The 26098-nt window shown below is 50.0% G+C and overlaps 2 protein-coding genes across 19 annotated transcripts in view; one reads left to right on the top strand and one right to left on the bottom strand.

Annotated features, from left to right (window-relative positions):
* ERC1 (ELKS/RAB6-interacting/CAST family member 1) overlaps nucleotides 1-10144 on the bottom strand; it is a 317339-nt gene extending 307195 nt beyond the window's left edge. For 14 of the 16 annotated variants that reach the window (XR_010305042.1, XM_064155686.1, XM_064155694.1 and 11 more), the window contains exon 1: nucleotides 10056-10144. The gene's annotated coding sequence lies outside the window, so the exon portion shown is untranslated. Of the gene's footprint in view, nucleotides 1-9858; nucleotides 9923-10055 lie in introns of those variants that run through there. The other 2 variants (XM_064155687.1, XM_064155688.1) reach the window with 2 other exon arrangements.
* Nucleotides 10145-10419: 275 nt separating this feature from the next.
* RAD52 (RAD52 homolog, DNA repair protein) lies at nucleotides 10420-25907 on the top strand. 3 transcript variants are annotated; one of them, XM_064155683.1, is made up of 12 exons: nucleotides 10420-10496; nucleotides 15132-15223; nucleotides 17104-17205; nucleotides 18195-18288; nucleotides 20756-20823; nucleotides 21085-21203; nucleotides 21294-21369; nucleotides 22571-22764; nucleotides 22969-23105; nucleotides 23663-23734; nucleotides 24226-24468; nucleotides 25107-25907. In XM_064155683.1, exons 2-12 carry the CDS (start codon nucleotides 15134-15136, stop codon nucleotides 25163-25165), a joined length of 1254 nt encoding a protein of 417 aa, XP_064011753.1. In that variant the 5' UTR covers nucleotides 10420-10496; nucleotides 15132-15133; the 3' UTR covers nucleotides 25166-25907. The 3 variants fall into 3 exon arrangements, with proteins under 3 accessions (XP_064011753.1, XP_064011752.1, XP_064011754.1); XM_064155682.1 differs by having other exon boundaries at nucleotides 23663-23746; XM_064155684.1 differs by lacking the exon at nucleotides 15132-15223 and having other exon boundaries at nucleotides 10457-10496; nucleotides 23663-23746.
* Nucleotides 25908-26098: the final 191 nt, after the last annotated feature.

The raw sequence follows: 26098 nt of genomic DNA, 5'->3' as shown, positions 1-26098 counted from the left end.
GAACAACAAGAAAAACAAACCAAACAAAAAAAACCCAACCCTGCAATATTGTAGAAAACTGTTTGAGAAAAGGACAGTTATAAATCCATTTTCTGTAAGTTATAAATCCATTTTCTGTAGGAAAATGTTAAGACAGGTAACAATACATCCTGCCTGAAGTGACAGATATGAACAATGTTTTCTAAGGTCACAGGAAGGAGTTTTCACCATGTAAGGGTGGTGAGGGACTAGCACAGGTTGCTCAGGGAGGTGGTGGAAGCCTCATCCCTGGCAGTTTCTAAGGCCAGGCTGAATGTGGCTGTGGACAACCTGATCTGGTGGAAAGTGTCCCTGCCCATGGCAGAGGGGTTGGAACTGGATGATCCTTGAGGTGCCCTCCAATCCTGCCAATTCTGTGATTCTGTAGTTGTCCAAAACCACGCAGGGACAGACAACATGAACTGGGGGAAAGAAGTTTGCAATCTGACAGGCAGTACCTGAATGTACCACAGTGCAACTTGTGCCAGCTCAAATGAAATCCTTTCATTACAGTAGCCTTGGCACAGCCAGCTGAAAAGTAACAGAATCCAGCCTCCTTCAAAACAGCCAAGCAGATGCCATGCCAAGAAGTGCAGAGATACCCAGAATCACACACCACTGGTCATTCAAAGCAGCACGAGGGCTGGTACCTCTGGCATCACAACAACACATGCTGAAAGAACAGCAAAACACAACCTGTCCAACTTTATGCAGATTCACTTGCAAGGTGTTGCTGAAGTGACAGAAGGTATACTTGTCTCACTAAAGGATCTGGTGGGTTTCAGTAAAACAACTGCAGCCACAGCAGAAATGTAGACTTCTGGAGGGATCACACTGACATCAACTGCAGGATACAGAACCCAACAAGATGTCGTGGATGCTCCCTCCCTGGAGGTGTTCAAGGCCAGGCTGGATGAGGTCTTGAGCAACCTCTGGTGGGAGGTGTCCCTGTCTATGGCAGGGGGATGGAACTAGGTGATCTCTGAGGTCCCTTCCAACCAAAACCATTCTGTGCTTACAAATACTGTCACATTCAGCCCCTCTATCTAGTATTTAATGTGAACCAATGGCTCAGAGAACAGACAGTCCTGGCACAGAAGACAGAAATTGGAAGGTTCATTAACACAAAGCTTTGTTAGCCTCTGGAGGATCTCTCTGCCACATAAGCATATGATGCTTTTTATACCTCCCCCTGCTACAGAAAAAAATAGTAATACTGCAGTACCTACTACTGGGTAACTGAGCTAACTCAAGGCAGAAAAACACACTGCAGAAATACAGGGAACCTCCTGCTTACATCTGTTAAAACAAAAAACTCTGGAGTAACTTCTGCAGCCTTCAGCAAGTATAATCTCCTCTGAAGTTCTTTTCTGCAGCTGCTGTGCACGACTGACACCGGCTGACAGGCGGGAACATTCACAGCTTCGACTCCCTCCTAGCCTCTCTGCCTGACAGCCAGGAATGGGGCAGGCAAGAACACCCCTCTAGCACTTTCCATCATAGAATCAACCAGCTTGGAAGAGACCTCCAAGCTCAGCCACTCCAACCTAGCACCCAGCCCCAGCCAATCAACCAGACCATGGCACTAAGTGCCCCAGCCAGGCTTTGCTTGAGCACCTGTAGGGATGGTGACTCCACCACCTCCCTGCGCAGCCCATTCCAATGCCAATCACTCTCTCTGCCAACAACTTCCTCAGAACATCCAGACTAGACCTCCCCTGCCACAACTTCACACTCTGTCCCCTTGTTCTATTGCTGCTTGCCTGGGAGAAGAGCCCAACCCCACCTGGCTACAGCCTCCCTTCAGGTAGTTGTAGACAGCAATGAGGTCTGCCCTGAGCCTCCTCATCTGCAGGCTGCACACCCCCAGCTCCCTCAGCCTCTCCTCACAGGGCTGTGCTCCAGGCCCCCTCACCAGCTTTGTTGCCCTTCTCTGGACACCTTCCAGCACCTCAACATCTCTCTTGAACTGAGGAGCCCAGAACTGGACACAGCACTCAAGGGGTGGCCTGAGCACACTATGTGGCCATATACCCAGCTCCCAGGAGGCTCAGCTTCCTCACAGCACCAAGCCCTGTCTGCACAAGGAAAGCTTTGCATGTCAGTGCTATAATAGCAGCAGAAAACTCAGCCTCTATGGGATCCACCTTAACCTGACAAAGCAGTGTAGCACACGTATCAGACTTCATTAACAGAAGCAGCAGTCATTTGTAGTTACATAATTAATACCTTAATAGTTAATCACAAGTAAGACTGACATTATACAACGGGACATGGACTCCAGAAGGGAGCAAGGAGGGGGGGAAAAGTGAATTATGGAATTCAAAATAGTAAAAGCTTATATTCCAGTATGCTCTAACAAATGCCTTCATCCTGGAAATCAAATAGCAGGTGTGATGAGAGAACAGACAGGATTCACAGCAACTCAGAGGACCCAAAACCCCTCAATTCCTGTTACTGCCTGCTGTATATGACAATCACAAAAGTTATAGCTGCTATGCCACATTAAAAACATGAAAGTAAATATCTGGCTTTGGACTACAGCATTAATGTTAGGTTTTTCTAGGTGTGGAAGGCAGGAAAGCACACTATGTTAGGTGTTAAATTAATGACTACCACACAAGAAAGCCATGGAGGAAAGTTTCCTTTGGAAATGGTCTGCCAGCCAGCCAGTGCTGAACCCCTGGAATGAAGGGCTGTTCATCCATACCAAAATGTTCTTATCCTCATGGCCTTGACAGCAAGACAACAAAAGGGATGATGAGAAGATGATCAAAACCCCCAAGTTGTTCATATCATGACTGATTCTCATTCCTAGGTAGCACATGAAGAGATGCCCAAGCACCAATGCCTGTTTCTGTCCCATCCTTTTTTTCAGTGACCCGGGTTTGGCCAGGGTTAATTTTCACAAGTAGGTGGGAGGGGGCAGAGTCAGGATAGCTGAACCACACCAGTCAGTTGGACAATTGGACATTACATTTATGCCCAGGGCATGTAAAAGAGGAGCAAGCTGGGGAAGGCAGCAGCAGGGCAGGCAGTGGTGCGTGCTGCACATCACTTGGTTTATACATTATTCCATCAGCATTACTGTCATTACTGTTGTTTCTTCTCCCTTTCTGTTGTTCTATTAAACTCTCCTTACTTCAACTTAACAGGGGTTTATTTTTTGTTCCTCTTCCTAGAATCATAGAATCAACCAGGTTGGAAGAGACCTCCAAGCTCATCCAGTCCAACCTAGCACCCAGCCCTAGCCAGTCAACCAGACCATGGCACTAAGTGCCTCATCCAGTCTCTTCTTGAACACCTCCAGGGATGTTGACTCCACCACCTCCCTGGACAGCCCATTCCAATGCCAATCACTCTCTCTGTGAAGAACTTCCTCCTAACACTCAGCCTATACTTCTCCCAGCACAACTTGAGACTGTGTCCCCTTGTTCTATTGCTGGTTGCCTGGGAGATCAGTCGTGATTCTCCTTGCCATCCCACCAGGGTGATGGGGGTGGGCAGGGAGGAGTGAGTGGCTGAGCAGTGCCCATTTGCCAGCTGGGTCTAAACCATGACATAAATGTAGATTGTTGTGGGCTCTTTTTTAAAGTAAGCTCACTGACATGCACATCTGCCAAGTTCACTGAAAGCAACACTGCCCTTCTGTCTCACAGCACACCAGATGATAGGAATTGCTATGTTCTCCCTACTACAGGCAGACAGAAATACCTTCCCAGGAAAAAAAACATGTCAAAAATTCTTGATAATCTTTAGGTGACCAACACACTGAGAACCATATTCAGGAAAAGGCCACCAAGTCTAATGCCAGCATCTCAAGTTAAACCCCAGCAGTCACCTGTCAAAGGAATGCTTTGTTTCCAAACAGAAATTGGCACTCCTGTTACACGTTTAAGTTGAAAATTTAACAGAAATGATGGCACACATCCCCTTCAGGTCACCATAAACCACAGAACAGTTCTTGATTAACTGCTCATTTCAGACACCTCTGCAGCTCCCAGTCTCCTCTCCCATTCCTATAAGATATCCCACCTGGAATACACTACCTGTGAGGTTCTAAACGAGAGCCAGAAATATTACTGCCTATCACCACAGAACAGGGAAAGGTTCTTGATTAACTGTCCATGTTAGACACCATTGCATTGCCCAGTCTCCTCTCCAATTCCTATAAGATATCCCACCTGGAATACATTACCTGCGAGGTTCTAAACGAGAGCCAGAAATATTATGGGCTATCACCACAAAACATGGAATGGCTCTTGATTAACTGCCCATTTTAGACACCATTGCAGCTCCCATTCTCCTCTCCCATTCCTACAAGACATCCCATCTAGAATACACTACCTGTAAGGTCTAAACAAGAGCCAGAAACATTAATCAGCTTCCTAGCTAATTTGTCTCTCATGAGCATACATTTCCTTTCCTGAGATCTACTTACTCTGTGAGGAAGACATGACTAAGATGCCAGAACATGCTCTACTCTCTAGCAACTTCTTTGCAAAAGCAATTTTATGCCTTAGATCATCTTTTCCAAAAAAAAACCAAGACCACAAATCCCAAATTGCTCACTACTACTATAAAGATGCATGCATTTCAGCTAGGTCTTTGTTTACTTATATACTCTTTGTGATACACCACTTGCTTATAAAGATACTTTTCCTACAGCTCTAGAGGTCAGCCACAACTCCAGGCAGAACATGAGGTGCTGCTGGGATTCCTGTATTTCTGAAAGCCTTACCTCTTCCCCCTTGTCAGACTAAAATGGTTATGCTCACAGTGCACCAAGAGTTAACCTGGTGACTAAATCTGGGGTTGTGAGCAAATTCTTTCCCTTTGCCACCTTGATGTGCACCTATAGAAATTTCTTCAGAGTCGCAGAACCATAGTACCACAGAATCATAGCACCACAGAATCAACCAGGTTGCAAGAGATCTCCAAGCTCAGCCAGTCCAACCTAGCACCCAGCCCTGGACAATCAACCAGACCATGGCACTAAGTGCCTCAGCCAGGCTTGGCTTCAACACCTCCAGGGACGGTGACTCCACCACCTCCCTGGGCAGCCCATTCCAATGCCAATCACTCTCTCTGACAACAACTTCCTCAGAACATCCAGCCTAGATCTCCCCCAGCACAACGTGAGACTGTGTCCCCTTCTTCTGTTGCTGCTTGCCTGGAAGCAGAGCCCAACCCCACCTGGCTACAGCCTCCCTTCAGGGAGCTGTGGACAGCAATGAGGTCTGCCCTGAGCCTCCTCTGCTGCAGGCTGCACACCCCCAGCTCCCTCAGCCTCTCCTCATAGGGTTTGTGCTCCAGGCCTTTCACCAGCCTTGTTGCCCTTCTCTGGACACCTTCCACCACCTCAACATCTCAGAGGCACATATATCTTCACAGTCTGAACATCACACTCAAAGACTTCCCAGGTGTGGCAGAAGTGTTGGACACTTATCCAGTGTTTATTCTCTCAGACAGCTTTAAGTGCTTCACTGGAAGTACTGAGGACACAAGGTACAGACACCTTGTGGACCACTATCAGTTCTTGGCTGGGTTTACCACAGATTAGACTCAATGACCCACATGGTCCCCACCCTGTCCCACGCTCTTAACAAAGACGTGTCAGAAGGCTAGGAAGGTGCATCAGCAACTGCTCTGAACAATGAATGGAAGCTGCTTCTAAGTCTTCAAAGTTAAAGCAGACAAAAGATATGCAGCAAAAATTATCATGTGTCTTTCTCCTCAAAACAACCCAAAAAGCAACAGGAACACAAACCAGGACATAAACTTCCCAGGTGATGCACTGACTAAAATCACTCTCACTCAAACTTCCTAGGTGATGCACTGACTAAAGTCACTCTCACTCAAACTTCCTAGGTGATGCACTGACTAAAATCACTCTCACTCAAACTTCCTAGGTGATGCACTGACTAAAATCACTCTCACTCAAACTTCCTAGGTGATGCACTGACTAAAATCACTCTCACTCAAACTTCCTAGGTGATGCACTGACTAAAATCACTCTCACTCAAACTTCCTAGGTGATGCACTGACTAAAGTCACTCTCACTCAAACTTCCCAGGTGATGCACTGACTAAAGTCACTCTCACTCAAACTTCCCAGGTGATGCACTGACTAAAGTCACTCTCACTCAAACTTCCCAGGTGATGCACTGACTAAAGTCACTCTCACTCAAACTTCCCAGGTGATGCACTGACTAAAGTCACTCTCACTCAAACTTCCTAGGTGATGCACTGACTAAAGTCACTCTCACTCAAACTTCCCAGGTGATGCACTGACTAAAGTCACTCTCACTCAAACTTTCCAGGTGATGCACTGATTAAAATCACTCTCAAACTTCCTAGGTGATGCACTGATTAAAAATCACTCTCACTCTTCTAATTACCTAGGAGTCTGAAAATCTGTGGGCATTAATTTGCTGTCATTGTATGGCTTAAAAGTTAACACCCTGATTTTTAGAGTATACAGTAGTGAATACCATGTGTCTGCACACATTGTTTCTCTCTTCCCCTTAGAATGCATGTAACAACAAACCAACTTCCCAACAGTGGAAACACAATATTAAAAGTGATAAAGAGATTTCAAAAGCCCAAAAGGAGGTAGAAGCCCTGGAATGTCTGTGTAGACAGCTAAAGTCAACACAAGGAGCATTACTGTGCAAAGCAAAGCATGCTCCATCCACAGAATTCCCACCATAGCCTCACCCTGACTATAAAGCTGTGTTAATGATATCGACACGACCCACACTAGAAAACACAGCTTCTCCTAGGATCTCATGCTCCACCACTGCCATAGGGCAGCTCACTGCATGCCACAGAGTTAAACTCTTGGCTTAAACAGGCACTAATTGACAGAATCCTCATGACACAGTGTTCTTACTGCAGGGTAGCCAGAAAGGCTCCAGAACGTGTGTCACTATCACTGTTTCTTAATTCCAGCAGTCGGGGTGATCATCCACACGTACATTTCTGAGCATACTGTATTTAGATAAACCAAGCCAGACCTTCTGCGTGTGCTACAACTTGCAAGTGGCTTAGCCAGGGTAAGTGTTGTAACAAACTTCTCACACAAAAGAAGCTTTGCTGGGGGGGGGGGGGGAACAGGCTTGAAAATAGCGAAGGGTGAAGGAAGGAGTGCAACAATGGGAAAGTATCCTGCTTCTCAAAAGAAGGGATAATAGCGAGGAACTAGCATGTTGCTTACAATGCTACAGTGAAATAGTTCTATTCCTAGAGCAGATAACTGCTACCAGGAACTGAGAAAGCGGCAGATTCTTTCACAACCAAGATTTGCAATTCAGTAAAAAGGTACGGGGCATGTAAATACCAAACCTGCTTTTTTTGCCACTCAGACCACTTGCCAGATGTTGGAGAGAAAAAGTTGTGTGAACAGAATCTCATAAAAGCTTGTGACAGGATCAAAGGAACAGTGCTAAGACTTATGAAAAACACAATGCTTTAATATAGCCCAGGTAACAGAAACCCAGACTGAAGAAAACCTCCTAACACCCTTACAGCAATTTGATTATAGCTAAATTGGTTTCCCAGAGAGAATTCAAGTTACAGCAAATACTATGATAAACTCAGGTTTTACCCAGAAGATTCCACACTTTGTCTAGCTTCAGCCCTTCCTGCAGCTTGGTAGACTGCAACAGTTCCAAACTTCTGGATGACACAGGAAAGTCACAGACTTGACTATTCAGGGAACTGCTGTTCTGTGATAGAGTTCTGAATCTATGATTCTATGACTTAACTACATGCAGTACAACTCCCTCACTTCAAGTAGGAGGTGTCCCTATGGTGGGGGGTTGGAACTGGATGATCTTTGAGCTCCCTTCCAACCTGAATCATTCTATGATTTAATAACTAGTGGCTTATCCCAAATTCTTCACTACTGAAACAAAATCATTATAGCACTGCCAACTCTGTATATACCATAACGTATGAACAGAGTAGTGATGTATGAGTAGCATGTATGAACAGAGTATCACAGTCTCACAGTATCACCAAGGTTGGAAGAGACCTCATAGATCATCAAGTCCAACCCTTTACCACAGAGCTCAAGGCCAGACCATGGCACCAAGTGCCACGTCCAATCCGGCCTTGAACAGCTCCAGGGACGGCGACTCCACCACCTCCCCGGGCAGCCCATTCCAGTGTCCAATGACTCTCTCAGTGAAGAACTTTCTCCTCACCTCCAGCCTAAATTTCCCCTGGCGCAGCCTGAGGCTGTGTCCTCTTGTTCTGGTGCTGGCCATCTGAGAGAAGAGAGCAACCTCCTCCTGGCTACAACCTCCCCTCAGGTAGTTGTAGACAGCAATAAGGTCTCCCCTGAGCCTCCTCCTCCTCTCCAGGCTAACCAATCCCAGCTCCCTCAGCCTCTCCTCATAGGGCTGTGCTCAAGGCCTCTCCCCAGCCTTGTTGCCCTTCTCTGGACACGCTCAAGCATCTCAATGTTCCTCCTAAACTGGGGGGCCCAGAACTGAACACAGTACTCAAGGTGTGGTAGTGATGGAGTAGCGATGTATGAGTAGCATGTGTCAATCACAGTAGTGATTTTTTGCCCTCTTTAAATCTTATTTGACACGGCTGTAGGGGTGCTGACTTGTAAGCGACCCTGAATCGAGGCACACACCTGAGCTGCTACAGTTTTCAACACAAAACACAGGCTGTGGCCCCCTGCAGCCGCGGTAAGGTCTGGGAGAAGGGAAGGCAGCTGGTGGAGGTTCCTGAGGTTATTGCCATAGACATCCTAGCTGAGTTGACCTTTACAGAATCACAGCTCTGCAGCCAAACCAGACAACTTTTTTTTTTTGGTTACAACCTGTTGGATCCGAGGTTAACATGTTATCCAGCTACAACCACCCTGCATACATCAACTTGCCCCAAAATGAGCTTAAAGTCTTAAACATCCATTGCTCTTCAGACCAATTCCGTTTCTATCCACTTGCTTTCATTCTCTCGGCTTCTGCACCGCCTCCCCGCCCAGGTGTTTCTTTTTATCTTCTCTTCCTATCTCCCAACGCCTCCCAAATTCCACTGGGATTTCGCATGAAACCATTTCACACCGGGGCAGCACAAACCACAACGTGGACTTGTAGCACACATGCAACATGCCGTATAAAATAAATACTACAGCTCACGCCTTGAGATTTGGAGCCCATGCTGCAAGCCAGACAGATGTGGAAAGACGGCAACACGCTCCAGGATGGCAGCAGAGCCAGAAACAAAGCACTGTGTCAGCTGACTCCTACTTTGTAGTAGATGCAATAAAATAAATGAAATGCCACCGCCCGGCGCTCGCAGGGCAAAACCTATCACACATCCAACGGCACCGCAAGGTCTAGGTGGAAAGACACCGCTCGGCATTACCTCAGACGATGTGACAAGACAACAAAAGCGTCCGCTTCCCAAGGGCAGGCTAAAGAAGTGGAGACGGGAAGGCACAATACGGAACGCGGATGGGAAGAGCACGAAAGCCCTACTGTACGAGGCGAAAACCAACCCCACCCGGCGCGCCACAGCCCGCCCCGGCGCACCACCACCATGAGCAATGCCCGGCAAGACGCGGGGCCGCCAGCCTGCCGCCGGCGAGGCGGCGCGCAGGGTGATGTGGCCGTCCCCGCTGTGGTCCCCGCGGGCCGACCGGCCGGGGGCAGTCGGGCCCGGGCTCTCGCCACCCAGCCCCCGGGCGCTGACAGCGTGCGCGGGGCCCGGCAGGGGCGAGGCCCCGCACCCCCTTGGCCGCGCCCCGGCGCCCCCTCTCCCCGCCCGGCCAACAGGCCACAGCAGCCCTCGGGGGTGCCGCCGCCGGACCCGGACCCACCTGAGCGGCTGCTCCCCGGCAACAGGCTCGGCCGTCCCCTGCCCCGCCGCCGCAGACCCTGCCCAGCCCGGCGACTGCCCGCAGCTACCGGCTCCCGCAGGCCCCGCCCCGCTCCTGGCTCCCTCCAGCGGACGATGAGCAGCGTAACCCCCCTCCCGTTCCCTCCCCCGGCCCCCCGCACGCAGCGGGCCCCTCACCTGCCTGTCAGGCTCGCAGCCGGGGCGCTCGCAGCCGGGGCGCACTCAGCGGGCGCGGGCGGCGCTGCCTCCCCGCCGCGCTCCGCTCCGCTCCCTCGCGCCCGCCGCTCCCCTCCGCCGCTCCCTCCCGCGCCCCCGGCGCGAGACGCGCAGGCCCCGCCCCTGCCCCCGCCGCCGAGGCCCCGCCCCCGCGGCCGCCCGGCGCGCGCTCCCGAGCCGGGTTTCCCTCTCCCGCCCCCCGGCGGAGGCAGCGCTGCGGGAGCGGGCGTGGGCCCCGGCAGCCCCGTGCTGCGTCACCGCCGCTCGCCGCCGGAGGAGCTTTGGCTCCTCTCCCGTGCCGTAGCGGCTGCTCTGCTGGCCCGCCCTCCTTCCTCCTCCTCCTCCTCACCGGGCGGGAGCTGCGAACTGGCGCTGGAGAGCGGAGCCGGCCCAGCGGCCCAGGTATCGTGCCCAGCGGCCCACCGCCGCCAGGCTGGCTGGGCGAGGAGCGCTCCCCTGCCCTGCCGGCGGTGGGGCGACAGCCGGCAGCAGAGCCGGCCCCTGCCGCGGGCCCACCCGCTAGCCGAAGGGCGCTCGAAGGGGCCCGTTGGCGCCGCTGGCCGAGGGGTAGCGCCTCCGGGGGTGGATCTAGTCGCGCTGGACCGGGGCCGCTGCCCGCCTCTCCTCGGTTCTCCGCATCCCCCGGCAGTGAAGCTCTGGATGCCCAGGCCACGGAGCTGCGCCCAGTGGGCGTTTGGAGCTCCGTCCCAATGGGCACCGAGTGGCTGGGGCAGCGGGAGCCAGCGCCGCTCTCCTCGGGTGAAAAACCTCTGCTTAGCCTGTGGCATTCCTGCACAGGCTGTTACCGAGGCACGGATACCTTCGGCAAACTTCGGTTTCTCTGATAAACGCTTCTCCCTTAGAAGATTTCCACTCTGTTTTGATCTGCCTCCATCCAGGCATGTAATGGCTTGCTCAGGAGTCCGTCGATGGGGGGGGGGGGGTGTGTGATTTCGAGGTGTCAAGCAGCCGACAAACAACACTGAGTGACTTAACCCTTTACCAAGGGGACCCTAAAGTGAGAGGTTACAGTAAACTGGGTAGATAGGTGAGACCACAGAAGGAATGACACAGCTGTTGGCATATGAATTATCCTTTAAAATGATCTCTTTTTGCAATCAATACACTAATTTAGATCTCTCACAATTGTGGTTGCTGATAGACACCGAGGTTCCAAGAACCTGGATGTCCTTTTCAGCTGTAGAATCCATTTTAATGCCGTTTCTGACAACTAATACACAGCACAGGTTAAGGGCATGATATACAGGTGCTTCTGTCAAGCCTCAGGTGTCCTGAACCAGATCATACGGCCCTGCTCTGGCAGAGGTGTTGGACTTGATGATCTCTTTGCATCCCTTCCCACCCCTGACATCCTGTCATCAGAAAAAAGAAGGATACTTTACATTCCTGCCTAAGAAAACAGGATGAAAATTGATACAGGCTTGCCCACCTCCCTGGGCAACCCTTCCCAGCCTGTCACCACTCTCATGCTCAACAACTTCCTCCTCGCATCCTGCCTGACTCTCCCCACCTCAAGCTTTGCTCCATTCCCCCCCAAGTCCTATAACTCCCTGACAGCCTAAACAGTCCCTTCCCAGCACTTTTGTAGGCCCCCTTTCAGATCCTGGAAGGCCACAAGAAGGTCACCTGGGAGCCTCCTCTTCTCCAGCCTGCACAGCCCCAACTCTTTCAGTCTGTGCTCACAGCAGAGCTGCTGCAGCCCTTGGAGCATCCTCGTGGCCCTGCTCTGGACACACTCCAGCATCTCCACATCCCTCTTGTAATAGGTGCTCCAGAATTGGATGCAGTACTCCAGGTGAGGTCTGACCAGAACAGAGTAGAGGGGGAGAATCACCTCCCTGGCCCTGCTGGCTACACTTCTGCTGCTGCAGCCCAGGCTCTGGTTGGCTTTCTGGGCAGCAGGTGCACACTGCTGGCTCATGTTGAGCTCCTCATCTACCAGGACCCCCAAGTCCTTCTCCTCAGGGCTGCTTTCCAGCCAGTCACTGCCCAGCCTGGATTTGTGCTTGGGATTGCTTCTACCCAGCTGCAGGACCTTGCACTTGGTCTTCTTGAACCTCCTGAGGTTGGCTTGTGCCCACCACTGCAGCCTATCCAGGTCCCTCTGGATGGATCCCTGCCCTCCAACCTGTCTGCTGCACCACACAGCTTGCTGTCATCAGCAAACATGCTGAGGCTGCACTCAATGCCTCTTAGAGTTTTGGTGGTAGCTTAATTAATGTGTCAGCTTAATAGGGTCTTGCTGCCAGAAGTGTCATCAGAGCCTGTAATCTCCATGGGGTTTATGATCTGTAGTTTGACACATCTCTCACAGCTCTTACAGTCTTCAGATGCTTCATATTCCAGCATGGATTAATGCCTTGTCTGGTAATTGGATTTGGCCAAACGACAGGCTTTCTACAGTTGCAACTGGAGGAGCTGCTTTTCACTTCCAAATCCCAAGCCATTCCTCTTGGGTTAAAAAGCCTGCTCTCTTTTCCTTGTGATGCCTAAAGTGGCTTGTGCATAAATGATGTGGCCATAAATCAAGCTGACAGGCTTTTAGAAAGAAGTAACCCACATAAATAATGTATGGTATTTGAGTAATATTTCTGCCAGGTCTGGTCTCCAGGACAAGCTCTTTTATTTTACTCCATCTTGATAGATGGGAGAGCAGTTGCTCAAAAGTGGATCGTTTGCTTTCTGGGTTTGTTAACATTTCACACTTGGAAGTTGTTTCCTTCAGTTCTGCCCCTTGGTGTGATAAAACAGAGCACCTCTTGCTGAAACCAGCTTCCTTGCCTCTTATTTCAGGGATACCTCTTGCTGAAACCAGCTTCCTTGCTTCTTCTTTCAGGGATACCTCTTGCTGAAACCAGCTTCCTTGCCTCTTCTTTCAGGGATACCTCTTACTGAAACCAGCTTCCTTGCCTCTTATTTCAGGGATACCTCTTGCTGAAACCAGCTTCCTTGCCTCTTCTTTCAGGGATACCTCTTACTGAAACCAGCTTCCTTGCCTCTTATTTCAGGGATACCTCTTGCTGAAACCAGCTTCCTTGCCTCTTCTTTCAGGGATACCTTTTGCTGAAACCAGCTTCCTTGCCTCTTTCAGGGATACCTCTTGCTGAAACCAGCTTCCTTGCCTCTTATTTCAGGGATACCTCTTGCTGAAACCAGCTTCCTTGCCTCTTCTTTCAGGGATACCTTTTGCTGAAACCAGCTTCCTTGCCTCTTTCAGGGATACCTCTTGCTGAAACCAGCTTCCTTGCCTCTTATTTCAGGGATACCTCTTGCTGAAACCAGCTTCCTTGCCTCTTATTTCAGGGATACCTTTTGCTGAAACCAGCTTCCTTGCCTCTTTCAGGGATACCTCTTGCTGAAACCAGCTTCCTTGCCTCTTATTTCAGGGATACCTCTTACTGAAACCAGCTTCCTTGCTTCTTCTTTCAGGGGTACCTCTTACTGAAACCAGCTTCCTTGCTGAACTGCCAGTGGCTGTAGTTGCCAAGGGACCAACCACTATCCCCTTTCTGAAAGTGGTTTGCCAAGTTCTCTGGAAAATTTGGCTTCCCTCTTTTGAGACTGGAAAAACAACTTGTTTGAAAAGGAGTACAGCAGAAAAGCCTACTGGCCAAAACCCAGACAAGCTCTGTCTGACCACTGAATAATGCTACCTGCCCAGGATTTCAGGCTTGCTCACCCTGCTTTGATATCTCAGGCTGCCTTACATGGGACTGATTTGTGCTACATGGCACACGAAGGCCTTAGCCGGTTGCAGTCAGCCTTTGTGCAAGCACAATATGAGATTGTCTCTGTGGGCTGATGTAGAAGTGCTGTTCAGCTTATTTGCATGCTTCTTGCATCAGCTCTCAGCAAGACCACTTCTTCAGCAGCAGGGTGGGGTAGTGGTGCAGTACTGAGTGGATGTTGAATGCTGCCATCTACTGAACGACAGCTCCTTCCGAGTCATAGAATCGTAGAATCAGTCAGGGTTGGAAGGGACCACAAGAATCAGCCAGTTCCAACCCCCCTGCCGTGGCCAGGGACACCCTACCCTAGATCAGCCTGGTCACAGCCAGGCTGATTGGATAGGGATGGGCTGTAGGTTGGACTGGATGATCTTGGAGGTCTCTTCCAACCTGGTTGATTCTATGATAGCCTCTGCTCACTGCTCCCTGGGATAGGACAGACAAGGAGCAATGGATAGAAGCTGCAGCACAGGAGGTTCCACCTCAACACAAGGGGGAACTTCTTTATGAGTTCCAGAGCCCTGGCACAGGCTCCCCAGAGAGGTTGTGGAGTCTCCTTCTCTGAAGCCTTTCAGAGCCTGTCTGGATGTGTTCCTGTGTGACCTGTGCTAGACTGTATGGTCCTGCTCTGGCAGGGGGCTTGGACTCGATGATCTCTTTGTGTCCCTTCCAACCCTAATTGAATAATAATGTGAGTTACTGAAAGTGATCTAGGAAGGGCTGAACAGTCTCAAAGGTCATTATTTTGGTCTTCCTTGCCTAGAATGGTGCAATGCACTCATATCTACCTAAAAGAAAAGCATAAATGTCAAAAATCATTAGTTACCAGTGTATTTCTTGCAACAACTACTCAAAACATTCATTTTCTGTCCTTGTCTCTGCTCTGATGCTGCTGAATTATTTTTTTAGTAGCATAAAAGAATGATTTGTTCTTTAAATCATAGTTTCACTGTTGTCATATAATAGAGTTTGGGCTCACCCTTACTGCTTTTATGGATGGCAGTGCCTCTGCTCCTAGGATGGAAGTAGCCATTTCTGCATACATAGCATAATGTAGTCAATAAGAAAAGGTTTTGCTGTTCTGAAACAACCTCAGAAAGCAAATATGCCACTGGGGGGTCTCAGCAGTTCCACAGAGTGAGAAGTATAACATCACTGTAACGTCCAACACATCTGCTACAGCATCTTGTTACACTCACTGGGCAGTGGACTTCTACAGCTTTTTGGCATGTCTTCATACAGACTCTTAGCTCTCCTCTCTTCAATGTTTACATTTTCTCATCCTTAGTGATGCCTGAAGGTCAAGGGAAGGACAGCGAGAGCCACAGCAGCAGCAACAGTAGTTCCAGTGCTGGCAGTTCAGTTGCTTGCTTCGGACAGGTCAGTTCCTTTTGCCTGAGAGGGAGAGGGAAGTTCTGTGCTTCTGGAAATCTTAGAGTTGGATACAGCAAGGCTGGAGTCCTATCCACTATCCCAGTTAATTTAGAATCAGTCAGGGTTGGAAGGGACCACAAGGAGCAGCCAGTTCCAACCCCCCTGCCATGCCCAGGGACACCCTACCCTAGAGCAGCCTGGCCACAGCCTCAGCCAGCCTGGCCTTAAACACCTCCAGCCATGGGGCCTCAACCACCTCCCTGGGCAATCCATTCCAGCCTCTCACCACTCATGCTCAACAACTTCCTCCTCACATCCACTCTGAATCTCCTCACCTCCAGCTTTGTTCCATTGCCCCCAGTCCTGTCACTCCCTGACAGCCTAAAAAGTCCCTCCCCAGCTTTTCTGTAGGCCCCCTTCAGATCCTGGAAGGCCACAAGAAGGTCACCTGGGAGCCTCCTCTTCTCCAGCCTGAACAGCCCCAACTCTTTCTTATGTGTGTAAGATTTTTCCCCTGATAGCCTCAGCATGGCAGAAGTTACAATAAGTTGCTTTGAATTCTCCACAGAAGGTTTCTTTTTTTTTTTTCCCCTTAAAAATGAGGCTCATTTTACTCTGATTCCCAGATGGCCTGGATCAGGCTTACTCACAGTCTCTGTTCTGGTTCAGGGAAGTCAACTATTTTCTGCTGTTAAAAAAAAAAAGGAAGAAAGGAAACAGTGTCTGGGCTGAAAAGACTCCTTACTGGTGTGGTTATTCTCTTCATGACAGGCATTTAGACCTCGTTCCTGGTTCTGGCATAGGCAGAGGCAGTCTCCATTTTAGCTTAGAGTCATAGAATCCAGAGAGACCTGGTCAGACTGAGAGCTGGGCACAGAGAAGCCAAATGAGGTTCAACAAGGACAAGTGCAGAGTCCTGCACCTGGAGAGGAATAATAAACTGCAGCAGTGCAGGCTGGGAGGTGACTGCTGGGGAGCAGCCCTGTGGAGAGGGACCTGGGAGTGCTGGTGCCTAACATCCATGGCACAGCAATGTGCCCTTGTGGCCAAGAAGGCCAATGGGATCCTGGGGTGTATTGAGGACAGTGTGTCAGGCAGATCAGGGGAGGTTCTCCTCCCTCTCTACTTTGCCTTGGTGAGACCTCATCTTGAGTACTGTGTTCAGTTTTGGGCTCCCCAGTTTAAGAGGGACAGGGATCTGCTGGAGAGGGTCCAGCAGAGGCTATGAGGATGATGAGGGGACTGGAGCACTGCCTGATGAGGAGAGGCTGAGGGACCTGGGGCTGCTTAGTTTGGAGAAGACTGAGAGAGGATTTAATCAATGTTTCTAAATATCTTAGTTCTGGGGGTCAGGATGGGGGGGGGGCAGGTTCTGCTCACTGCTCCCTGGGATAGGACAAGGAACAAGGGCTGGAAGCTGAAGCACAGGAGGTTCCACCTCAACACAAAGGGGAATTTCTTTACTGTCAGGGTCCCATGTCACTGGCACAGGCTGCCCAGAGAGGCTGTGGAGTCTCTTTCTCTGCAGACTTTCAAGGCCTGTCTAGATGTGCTCCTCTGTGATCTGTACTAGATTGTGTGGTTCTGGTTTGGACTCAATGATCTCCTTGGGTTCCTTCCAACTCCTAATATCCTGTGAATCAACCAGGATGGAAGAGACCTGCTTGTGCCCTTAAGAGACCTGCATTCCAGTGTCAGTCAGAGACTTTTGTCTAAGTTTCAATAGAGCCAAACACAAATTAAGAGAAGTTTGGCTGTTGAACTGGATCACACACCTTTTGGAGGGACTGCACATGGAAAACTGGGATAAAGAAGGGGCAGCAGAAGAAAAAGGGGAGCTAAGATAGGGAGGGTGAGAAGATTGATCTTATCTTTTCCTTGTCAAGTACCAATACACAGCAAGTGAGCATCAAGCCATCCAGCATGCTCTTCGACAGAGACTGGGTCCAGAGTACATCAGCAGCCGACAAGCTGGAGGAGGACAAAAGGTAGGAACAGGCATGCACAGATGTTGCAGCTTTGGGTTTTTATCCCCCCAGGAAAACTAGGATAAATACAGTAAAAATAATAATAAGTTTGTTTCCCACTGGGAGTTTAATATGCAAACACCAAAGCAAATCTGCACAGCATAAATTCAGGCTTTTCCACTGCAAAAGGCAGGCAGCTTATCAGTACTTCACCCTTTAGCAGGGCATGGTCTGGTTGACTGGCTAGGGCTGGGTGCTAGGTTGGACTGGATGAGCTTGGAGATCTCTTCCAACCTGGTTGATTCTGTGTATCTGCCTGTGGGACACTGAACTCTTCTTTCTTATTCTTTCCCCAAACTGGAGCACAGAATGACAGAATTGTCAGGGTTTGAAGGGACCCCAAAGATCATCCAGTTCCAACACCCCTGCTATGCCCAGGGACACCTCACACTAGGTCAGGTTGCTCAGAGCCACATCCAGCCTGCCTTAAAAACATCCAGAGCTGAGGCTTCCACCACCTCTCTGGGCAACCTGTTCCAGGCTTTCACCACCCTCGTGGTGAAGAACTTCTTCCTAACAAGCAATCTGAATCTCCCCACTTCTACTTTTGCTCCATTGCCCCCAGGCCTATCACTACCTGACATTCCAAAAGCTCCCTCCCCAGCTCTCTTGTAGCCCACTTCAGGTACCAGAAGGCCACAAAAAGGTCTCCTTGGAGGCTTTTCCAGAAAAGGAACCTCTATGAGGGAGGCACTGGCTACATTTTGCCTTCAGTGCTCACTAGCTGTGGGTTATGTCATACCTCGAGGGTCATGTGAATTCCCCCCCACAGCTGCTGCAAGAGGATGAACCTAAAGCTGCACCATCCTCCGTTCAGTGCTAATACCTGAGCCTTGCCCTCAGCTGAGTTTCCGAAGTGAGCTGATGGGTGTGATGCCAGGAGGTAGAGCTGTGTGCACTTGTGTGTGTATTTCTGTGTGTTACTGATGGCTACCTGCTCTTCTTTTCAGGTCTGCTACATCGAGGGGCACAAGGTAATCAGTCTGGCCAATGAGATGTTCGGCTTCAACGGCTGGGCTCATTCAGTCACTCAGCAGAACGTTGGTGAGTGTCTCTGGAGGGTAACAAAAGCCTTTCTCTTGTCTCCCTGTGAGGCACCCTAGTGGTTGGAGCAGAATCATACATATAGATAGATCACAGGCTCAGAGGATGGCAGGGGTTGGAAGGGACCTAAAGAGATCATTGAGTCCAGAGCAGGACCATACAATCTATCTCAGGTCACACAGGAACACGTCCAGACAGGCCTTGAAAGGCTCCAGAGGAAGACTCCACAGCCTCTCTGGGGAGCCTGTGTGAGGGCTCTAGGACCCTTACAGTAAAGAAGTTCCCCCTTGTGTTGAGGTGTGCCAGCAGGACAACACAGACACCACACCATTCAGTGTGAACCCCACTGGAGACACTTCCTGCTGCCTCTGCCTCTCTTTCTGTTAGCATAACCTAAGCAAGTACAGACCAGTCTTCTACATACATCAGGCCTTGCTTTTCCCCTTAGCCAGGTGTCTCACTCTCTTTCCTCCCCTGGGGGAGGCATCCTGAAGCTGTGGGAATGAAGATCAAATGCTTATACACTGCTTGCTATTACATTGCATTCCCACAGAGGTGGAACCTCCTGTGCTGCAGCTTCCAGCCATTGCTCCTTGTCCTGTCCCAGGGAGCAGAGCCTGTCCCCCCAGCCCTAAGGTATTGATAATCAATGATTAAATCCCCTCTCAGTCTTCTCTTTTCCAGACTAAGCAGCCCTAGGTCCCTCAGCCTCTCCTCACCAGGCAGTGCTCCAGTCCCCTAATCATCCTCATAGCCCTCTGCTGGACTCTCCAGCAGATCCCTGTCCCTCTTAAACTGCGGAGCCCAAAACTAAAGGCAGTACTCAAGATGAGGTCTCACTGGGGCCCTACACCGTTCTGAGCAGTGCTTGCTGCATGGCAGAAGTGTGTGCCTGTAGGATTTGGGAAGCTCAGAAGAGGTTCTGTAGTTTGTGAAGTTGCCTGCTCTGAGGTGGGGGCTGAGTTTTCTCTCTCTCAGTTTCAGTTGCACCTGGGAGCTTGGCACAGGTACCTGGGTGGGTTCAGTCAGGTATTTTCCTTTTGTTTTCCTCCTGTCTCTTTTGGTGTCATCTGATACCCCTGCAATAGAGTAGTAACTTATTGTCTATCTCCACTAAAACTCTGCCTCTGCTCTGTTATCTCCCAGGCAAAGGTGGGGAGAGAGGGAAGGGGGAGAAGGAGGTAGATGATATTGACTCTTTACAGGCACTGAAGGAAAAGTCCCTCAGGTAAGACCTAGGGAATCTATCCCAGAATATGATCACTTCAAAAGGCCTGGGGAGAAGTGTGTAGCATTTCCAGGTGTTTTAGCAGGTTGTAAGAGTGAGGGAAATTGCACAATAATAGTAGAGCCTCATTTTGTTTTGAATCTTGCCCTGCTCTATATCACAGTCATTATTCTAAGTGTGTTTACGATGATTCCTGAGCTCTTCTAGCCAAGTTTTCTGATCTCTTATGTGAGCACTCAGTGACTATAGTCAAGAGTAATTACAATTGAACTATTTAGCACCTGACAGCTCTGAGCCAGCTTTTAAACTCACTTGTACATTTTTCTGTTGCAGCAAGTTAATATGCAAAGTTAATATTTTCATCATCTTTAGGGACCCATCTTTTTCTGCGGCTTCTTCTTGTAGCCAGTAGCTCATCCTGAGGTTTTTTACAGTAGAAAAAAGTCTTCTGGTGGTGGTGAGGGGCCTGGAGCACAGCCCTGTGAGGAGAGGCTGAGGGAGCTGGGGGTGTGCAGCCTGCAGCAGAGGAGGCTCAGGGCAGAGCTCATTGCTGTCTACAACTCCCTGAAGGGAGGCTGTAGCCAGGTGGGGTTGGTCTCTTCTCCCAGGAAAGCAGCAACAGAAGGAGGGGACACAGTCTCAAGTTGTGCCAGGGCAGGTTCAGGCTGGATGTTAGGAGGAAATTGTTGGCAGAGAGAGTGATTGGCATTGAAATGGGCTGCCCAGGGAGGTGGTGGAGTCACTGTCCCTGGAGGTGCTGAAGCAAAGCCTGGATGAGGCACTTAGTGCCATGGTTTGGTTGATTGGACAGGGCTGGGTGCTAGGTTGGGCTGGATGAGCTTGGAGGTCTCTTCCAAGCTGGTTCATTTTATGATCCTGGTGGTCCCTTCCAACCCTGATTCTATGATACACATCAGAAAGGTTAGGAACACTTAAAACATAAGAGATAAGGACCAGTTTGAAGTCTGCACACACAGTAGCAGTGTCTGAGTGTTTAGCACAGCCAGCCACTAGCAACCAGAAAGCATCACAGCACAGGCCCCAGCCTTACAGGCAAGTCAGCATCTCAACCTACACTTCACATTCTGTGAGCCATGCTCCATTTTATAGAAGAGGATGTGGTCCCTTGGGCCTATTCAGCAAGTGTGGCCCCTGCTGAGTGCTCCAAGGACACAGTAAGATCTAAATATGGATGGACATTCCTTTGTACTATTTAGGTTGTGTTTTTCCCTCTCACAGACTTTGTTGACCTCAACAACGGCAAGTTCTATGTGGGGGTCTGTGCCTTTGTGAAAGTTCAGCTGAAGGTAAGTGGATTCTTTGTGTTTGCTCTGTCTGCAGCTCAGCAGTTGCCTAGAGATGTGACTGGAAGTTCACACACGGGTCAGAGCGTGGTGCTTGAGTACTGTGCTACAGCAGAGCACCTAGAGGCTCCCAAAACACTGCCCTCGCTTGAGAGCGAGCAGCTAAGAGCAAGTCAGCAGGCTCAGGGAGGTACAGCACCTAAGTGCAAGGGCTGGCTGCACAGGAGTTCCCTCACACCTGCTGGTTTGGAAATTCTGCTGCAGGATGGGTCATACCATGAAGATGTGGGGTATGGAGTCAGTGAAGGCCTGAAGTCTAAGGCCTTGTCCCTCGAAAAGGCAAGGAAGGAGGCAGTAACAGATGGACTGAAGAGGGCACTCAAGTAAGTGAAGCTCAGTACTTGTCCCTTTCTCAGCAGCTACAGGAGAATTCAGTGTTATTCTCAGGCCCAGTGAGCTCTCCTGTTTCTTAGGTGCTTTGGGAATGCTCTTGGGAACTGCATCCTGGACAAAGACTACCTCCGGGCCGTGAATAAGCTTCCACATCAGGTGCAGTACATGGGCTGCTTACAGGAGGGACTGGAACACGTCCCTGCTGCTGCTCCTTCAGGGTAGAAAGATCCCAGATCACTCTCTCAGTGCCCCTCCTCCCTAAACACATGCAGCTGTGTGACCAGTAGCCTGGGCCTGCTGGTTTGTGTGCACTGTTACAGAGTTCTCCTGGGCAATGTGCCACAGCTGCTCTGAAGTTGTGCTGCTTGCAGCAGGTGAAGAAACAGTCTGCTTCTCCAGACCTTGTGTGACAGTTGTGGTCCTGTTGTCTCTCTGTTCAATGGCACTGGCACCTACACCTGTGTTCATGGTTCAGAGAGAGCCAAGACCTTGAGCTGTACACCCTCATCAGTGCTGGCAGGCCGTGCTGCAAGCCTGTTCTTCAAGAGCTAGGAAGAGCTGCAGGGTTGCTGTGGTGTAAGAACAGGCTGCACAGTGCTGCAGCTGGCCTGGCTGGCAGGGAGGTTGCAGCTCAGCCACCAACATGGCTCTTGTGAGCACCTGCTGTGTACCAGCTGGGGGCAGTAGGCTTCTAGACCTTAACCTACCTTGCTGATGGAGGGACAGGGAGCATTTTTCCACTGCTGACTCACAGTTTCATGGACACACTAAGACTTAGCAAACTGCCAGGCAGCCTCGAGCTGTGGGATGCTTCTGGCTAGCTAAATGAGGCAGTAGGAGTAGCTCCAAAGTGACATCTCCCCAGGATGGCACAAATCTGTGTGCCAGGGTCACTGTCTATTAGCAGCACTGCCACAAATTTGTAACATGGCAGAGCCAAGGCAACTTTAATCAGAAGAGGAGAGTGGCCCTTCCTCAGGGACCTCATGAGGGGAGAGCTGAATGAAGGCTTGAATCCAAGTGTGAAAATGGAATGAGCAGAAGGAACAGGCTCAGCAACTTGTGAGTGGCCTGAGAAGGTGCAGAACTCCACCCCAGCCAGCTGCTTGCAGAGAGCACAGGTGGGGAGGCTTGGGCTGGCTGCCCTGGGGCACAGAACCAGCGACTCACAGAAAGCTGCAGCAGGTCAGCGCTTAACTAACTGAAGGACTTCATCCTGAAAGTGCTTTTCAGCTTTCTAAGTCAAGCCTGCTTGGAGCAAACAGGCAGCACTGTGTAGGAAAAGCCTGTGCAGATTCTCTTAACTTGAGGAAGGACAATTCTGAATGTGTTTTCTATTTTTTTCTCGCTTGACTAGATCCCTGAGTTAGATTTGGCCAAAGCTAAGAGACAGGACTATGAGCCTGAAATAGAAAAAGCAAGATACAATAGCTGTTTGGAAAGGCAGCACACAGGAGAGAGACAACACTGTGAGATGGCCTCTAGCTGTAAGCCTGCTCAGACAGAAGCTGCTGCAGCACCAACAGAGCAGAAACAGTCCAACAGTTCCAGGTGAGACTGCTGTTAGATTCCTTCTAGCAGCTGTAGTAGAGGCTTCTGTACCTTTGGAAGCACATGAGCAGCCCAGTGCAGGAGATGCCATCAAATCCTAGTTTTGTGCATTTTCCTTGCTCTTACTTCTGCATTTTTTTTCCTTACCTAATATAATCGCTGAGATCCTGTTTTAACTTTGTGCTCACTTGTGGGGAGGAGCAGAACTGCAGACTCCTTAGCTCTGGACTGCGATGCCACCTACCAGCGCAAACTGCGACAGAAGCAGCTCCAGCAGCAGTTCCGGGAGCAGATGGAGAAGAAACAGCAGCTTGCAGCACTCACTCCCAGCAGCAACAGAAGTAAGGCTGCAGAGAATCACAGCAGAAGGGTTTAGTGACAGTTACTTACCCTCAGGAGAGCAGCCTTTTGTGCTGTGCTATCAACACCCCTGTAAGGGTTTTTGTACTTTTTCCCCTCTGTGTTCTTAAAGTAACAGGACTGGTAGCTCTTGAACTGCATCATTCAAACTGCCTAGAGCTTTGTGCAGCACAGTGGCTGCATGTCTGTGCCACCAAGATGCTGCACCTGAACTGAGGCTGCAGCATTTTGCCAAGGTAGGCAAACAGACTGTGTGAGCTACTACAGTGTTCTTTACTTCTGGAAGTCTGGACAGCTGTGTGGTAAGCAGGAGCTTGGGGATGGAGTAAGGCTGCTTCAAAGCAGTGCAGCTGCTCATGTCAGCTGTGATCAGGTACAATCTCACCCTTCTACTAAGCAAAACATAACCAGCTGCAGGGAGAAAGAGGGTACCTGGTAGCAGTTGCAGCTGATCATCTCGGACTCGTGCCCTGTAAAGGAGCAAAAGGGTTCTCCTCTATTTCCAGTACTAATCTTTTCTTGTGTTACCTCCATCTAGCTACACCTGTAAAGCACAGCACTTCAGCAACAGTACCACAGGAGCAAGCAGTGGAAGAGGAGTTCTTTGCAGGTCAGCCAAAAAGTGAGGACTGATAGAGAGTTAAACCATTAGCACTTCCATCAGCTCTTCAGGGTGCTGTGTAAATGTTCTGAAGAGACTGGAATAGTAGGAGTGTGAGTAGGAGTCTGATCTCAGCAACACAAACCTTGCTTTGAGTGGCAGGGAAACGTTGGTCACTAGGAGAAGTTTCACACTTGAGCTCTTCAGCAGAGTTGCATCTATTCAGCAAACCCTTTTCCTGAAGGGATATTGGAGAGTCTCTGGGGGGAGGGGTGGCTTTTCTTAACATAACTCTGTGCTGTGACTCACAGCACAGTGCCTGGGCACAGCTTAAGCCCAGAGCAGAGTGGGTAGCACCATTTCCCTGCTGTGCACTGACATAAGAAGGTGCTTTACAGCTTAACAGCTTTCATAGTGGCCACCAGCTGTAGGTTAAGAGTGAGCTTTACTGTGGTTCCAGCAGTAGCACAAGCTGTGGTTTGGTCACCTCCCTATTCTAGATGATCCTGAACTTTGGGACATTTCCTTGGAGACCATTGATCTGAAGGTAGTGGGTCACAAGACAGCAGACCCACCAGCTGGACACCGGACACCTAAAACACCCCCTGGGTGCCATCAGATGACTACTCGTAACAGGACCCCTCACAGAGTGAATTACCACGCAGCTCCAGCCAGGCTTGCACAACTGCAGCCATCTGCTACCATCATGAGCAACAAAAGCTGTGCCAACCAGCACCCCTCAGGTACCTGCTACCAGAACATGGTGAAAGCTGTGTCTTAGGGACTGCTCTGTGCTTTCCTAGCGGCACAGCTAGCTCAGTGAACTGGAGAGGGAGAAACACTCTTCTGGGAGCTGGCTGCAGCTGCTGGGGAAGCAGAACGAACTGCTTGAGCTTTCCAGCTACCTGTCCTGGCAAGCAAGAACTAGAGAAATGTGCTAGTAAAGATATGGAGAGCAGTGGTGGGAGGATGCAGCCAGGCTCTGCTCAGAGATGTCAAGTGACAGGACAAGGGACAATGGATGCAAGCTGGAGCAGAGCAGATGCCATGGGAACAGGAGGGAAAACTTCTTTGTTGTGATGGTGACAGGGCCCTGGAGCAGGCTGCCTAGAGAAGTGGAGGAGTCTCCTCCTCTGAAGGCATTCCAAACCCACCTGGGTGTGCTCCTGTGTGACCTTCTCTAGGTGACGCTGCCTTGGACTCAGTGACCGACCAGAGGTCCCTTCCATCCCCATTCTGGCAGGGGGCTGGACTCAACCTTTTGAGGTCCCTTCACAACCCCTAACATTGTGACTCTGAAAAGGAACTGAGTAGCACTTTCAGAAGCAGAAAAAGCAGCTTTTTCAGAATTTCAGTTTCTCACTATTTCCCTTTTTGGCAGACTGCAGCCCCCACAGGAGAAGTCAAAGCTGGAAGAAAAGGAGGTTAGAACCTACCTAAGACACCTGCTGGTACCACTTCCTCCACCCTGGATTACATCTTAGGACTGCAGTTGGCTGTTCACGTTCTGTGAGAGTCTAATGCATTAATGGATTTGTCTGTATCTTATGGGGAAGCAACACAGGAGAGTTTAATGCAGCCAGCAGGGACTTGATGTGCTTGTAGCTTATTGTGTGCTCCAGATGCCTCTGTCTATAAACAACCAATCGTTTGTGCCTTGCAGCAGCAGCCTCCTGGCTGCATTACAGGCAGGACAGATGATGTGGCTGAAACGGTAACAGAATTCATCTTCCAAAGGAGATGCAGTTCATAGCTTTTTTCCCCTCAGTGTTGCATTTCATCATGTTAAAAAGAGATGTTTCAGCAAGGTAGGGAGAGGATGGGCTGCAGTCAGACAGCAAAGCTGTGGCTGCCTGTTCAGTGAGGCTGAGGGTGTGGAGCTGTGGCAGTGCCAGCCCCTGCTCCCCAGCTCCATTGTTTGCCCTGCAGCTGCACAAGCAGGGTCAGAAGCCTTTCCCTTCTCAGCTGCATCTGCTTGCCTGTGCAGCAGCAGCAGACTGAAGTGTGACTGCAACAGGGCAGCTGAGGGGCAGGAACAGACTGGGACTTCTGCTGGAGTTGCACATAGCACCTCAGTGTTGGCTTGGGTCTTCTGTAAAAGGAATGGGAGCTGCACTTCTGTTTTTAAATGAGCTTTCAACCCTTTTCAGTATCAAAATAAACACAGAACTTGACAAACAAACCTGCTGGTGGTGCCTCCAGACCCTGCAAACCTTTACAGCTCATTTCCTTCTAACGAGCTCAAAGAAGTGAGCACATTTTCAGTCTAGTTGATTGGCTAGGGCCACATGAGAGGCTGGACTGGGTGATCTTGGAGGTCTCTTCCAACCTGGTTGATTCTATGATTCTATAATTACCAGGAGCTACAAATAA

This window comes from Pogoniulus pusillus, chromosome 15 (assembly GCF_015220805.1).
Source record: "Pogoniulus pusillus isolate bPogPus1 chromosome 15, bPogPus1.pri, whole genome shotgun sequence".
NCBI classification, from domain to species: Eukaryota; Metazoa; Chordata; class Aves; order Piciformes; family Lybiidae; genus Pogoniulus; species Pogoniulus pusillus.
The sequence above is the reverse complement of the archived record's forward strand: the minus strand, read 5'-3'. Positions and strand labels throughout refer to the sequence as shown.

Excerpts from the sequence above, each read along its gene's own strand:
- RAD52 (XM_064155682.1), top strand. The coding sequence starts at position 15,134 with ATGCCTGAAGGTCAAGGGAAGGACAGCGAGAGCCACAGCAGCAGCAAC. Across the intron at positions 18,289-20,755 it reads AGTCACTCAGCAGAACGTTG|ACTTTGTTGACCTCAACAAC; the intron begins GTGAGTGTCTCT and ends TCCCTCTCACAG. Across the intron at positions 21,204-21,293 it reads GGACTGAAGAGGGCACTCAA|GTGCTTTGGGAATGCTCTTG; the intron begins GTAAGTGAAGCT and ends CCTGTTTCTTAG.